The 1,331-nt window shown below is 41.4% G+C and overlaps 1 protein-coding gene across 1 annotated transcript in view; it reads left to right on the forward strand.

The window, feature by feature from the left end:
• The window catches only part of LOC102753897 (complement factor H-related protein 4), a 16,695-nt gene extending 15,749 nt beyond the window's left edge, over nucleotides 1–946 (forward strand). The window contains exons 6-7 of the mRNA XM_015568438.1: nucleotides 475–517; nucleotides 726–946. Of these exons, the coding sequence (XP_015423924.1) occupies nucleotides 475–517; nucleotides 726–946 (264 nt within the window). The remainder of the gene's footprint in view (nucleotides 1–474; nucleotides 518–725) is intronic.
• The last annotated feature ends 385 nt before the right edge of the window (nucleotides 947–1,331 follow it).

Genomic DNA, 1,331 nt, shown 5'->3' on the forward strand with positions numbered 1-1,331 from the left:
AGTGTGTTTTCCTTCAAATGATAGGGTCATATCATGATAGCAGTGTAATTTATTAGCAGCCAGTGACATATCACAGTTAAAAATATGTCGAACAAAAGGTTCCTAACCTATATTTAGAGGTTTTGAAAGGTAGGGAAAAAAGGATGTGTAAGGAAATCTATCCTTCATGTTATATAACTCTTCCAGGCCAGAACCACACTGATTCAGAGAGTTGCCAGATGATACATCACTTACCCACACACTGATGGTAAAGTTTAGTATTGCCAGAATGAGATTTTCATAGTTGGATTCCACATGATATGGCATTAGAAATACAATGGTAACCTTTATTTTGCTTTAGAACATTGTGACATGCCAATATTTGAGAATGCCACAGCCATAATCACTGGAAAACCAGTTCGACCCGATGACATGTTGGGCTACCAATGCCTGGATGGCTATGAAAACAGAGATGGAAGCAAAAAGGGTGCCATGGTGTGTGGTGAGGGCGGCTGGTCCCACTTGCCAACCTGCTTTAGTAAGTATTTTGATGCCAGCTTTTCCTTTTCCAAGAACTGAAAAGTCTACATGTATGGAATCCTTGCTTGAGTGTGGAGATCTAAGGCATTTTTAACACACAAGGGTTAAAATGCAAAATAAGGATAATACTTCTTATGCAGCTTTACATGAATAGTTTCCAACAAAACTACAATTTGTTCTTCAACATTTAAAATGCTCTTTTTCAGAATCTTCAGAAAAGTGTGGGCCTCCTCCAGGGATTAGCAATGGCGACATCACCTCCGTCACGTTAAAGGTGTATTATCCGTGGTCAACAGTGAAATACCAATGCCAGACCTACTATCAAATTCAGGGTCCTAAATATGTCACCTGTAGTTATGGAAAGTGGTCTGAAGTCCCGAGGTGCATGGGTAAGTTCTCAAGATTCTTCTGGATCCTGAGACCATGAGGGTGATGCTGATGAGCCGGTGTGCAGTCTACTAGTCATGCAGTCAGAGTCTAGAACTGTGCTCACCAACAGCTCTCCTGCTCAATGTCTCACATTCGGAGACTCGTGTGTAGGGCTGTGAGCTTGGAGAATCCCTATGTGAACAATGATAAAGGTCCTTTAAACAGGAACATTTGGAGAGGCTGATTCTGATACATTAGCTGATCCCACTGTGGACCCTACATGACTCATCCTCTCCTGTGTATGTGTCCCCTTCTGCGGGAGATTACAGCAAACCCAATAAGGCCAGGACCGGAAATCAAAGTTAATATACCCAAGGCAGAATAGTCTAGAAACAGCTCCGAACTAGGTTATATAGAAAGGAAAGTATTAAGTTTTAGAAAAT

Source organism: Myotis davidii, unplaced genomic scaffold, assembly GCF_000327345.1.
Source record: "Myotis davidii unplaced genomic scaffold, ASM32734v1 scaffold685, whole genome shotgun sequence".
Taxonomy (NCBI): Eukaryota; Metazoa; Chordata; class Mammalia; order Chiroptera; family Vespertilionidae; genus Myotis; species Myotis davidii.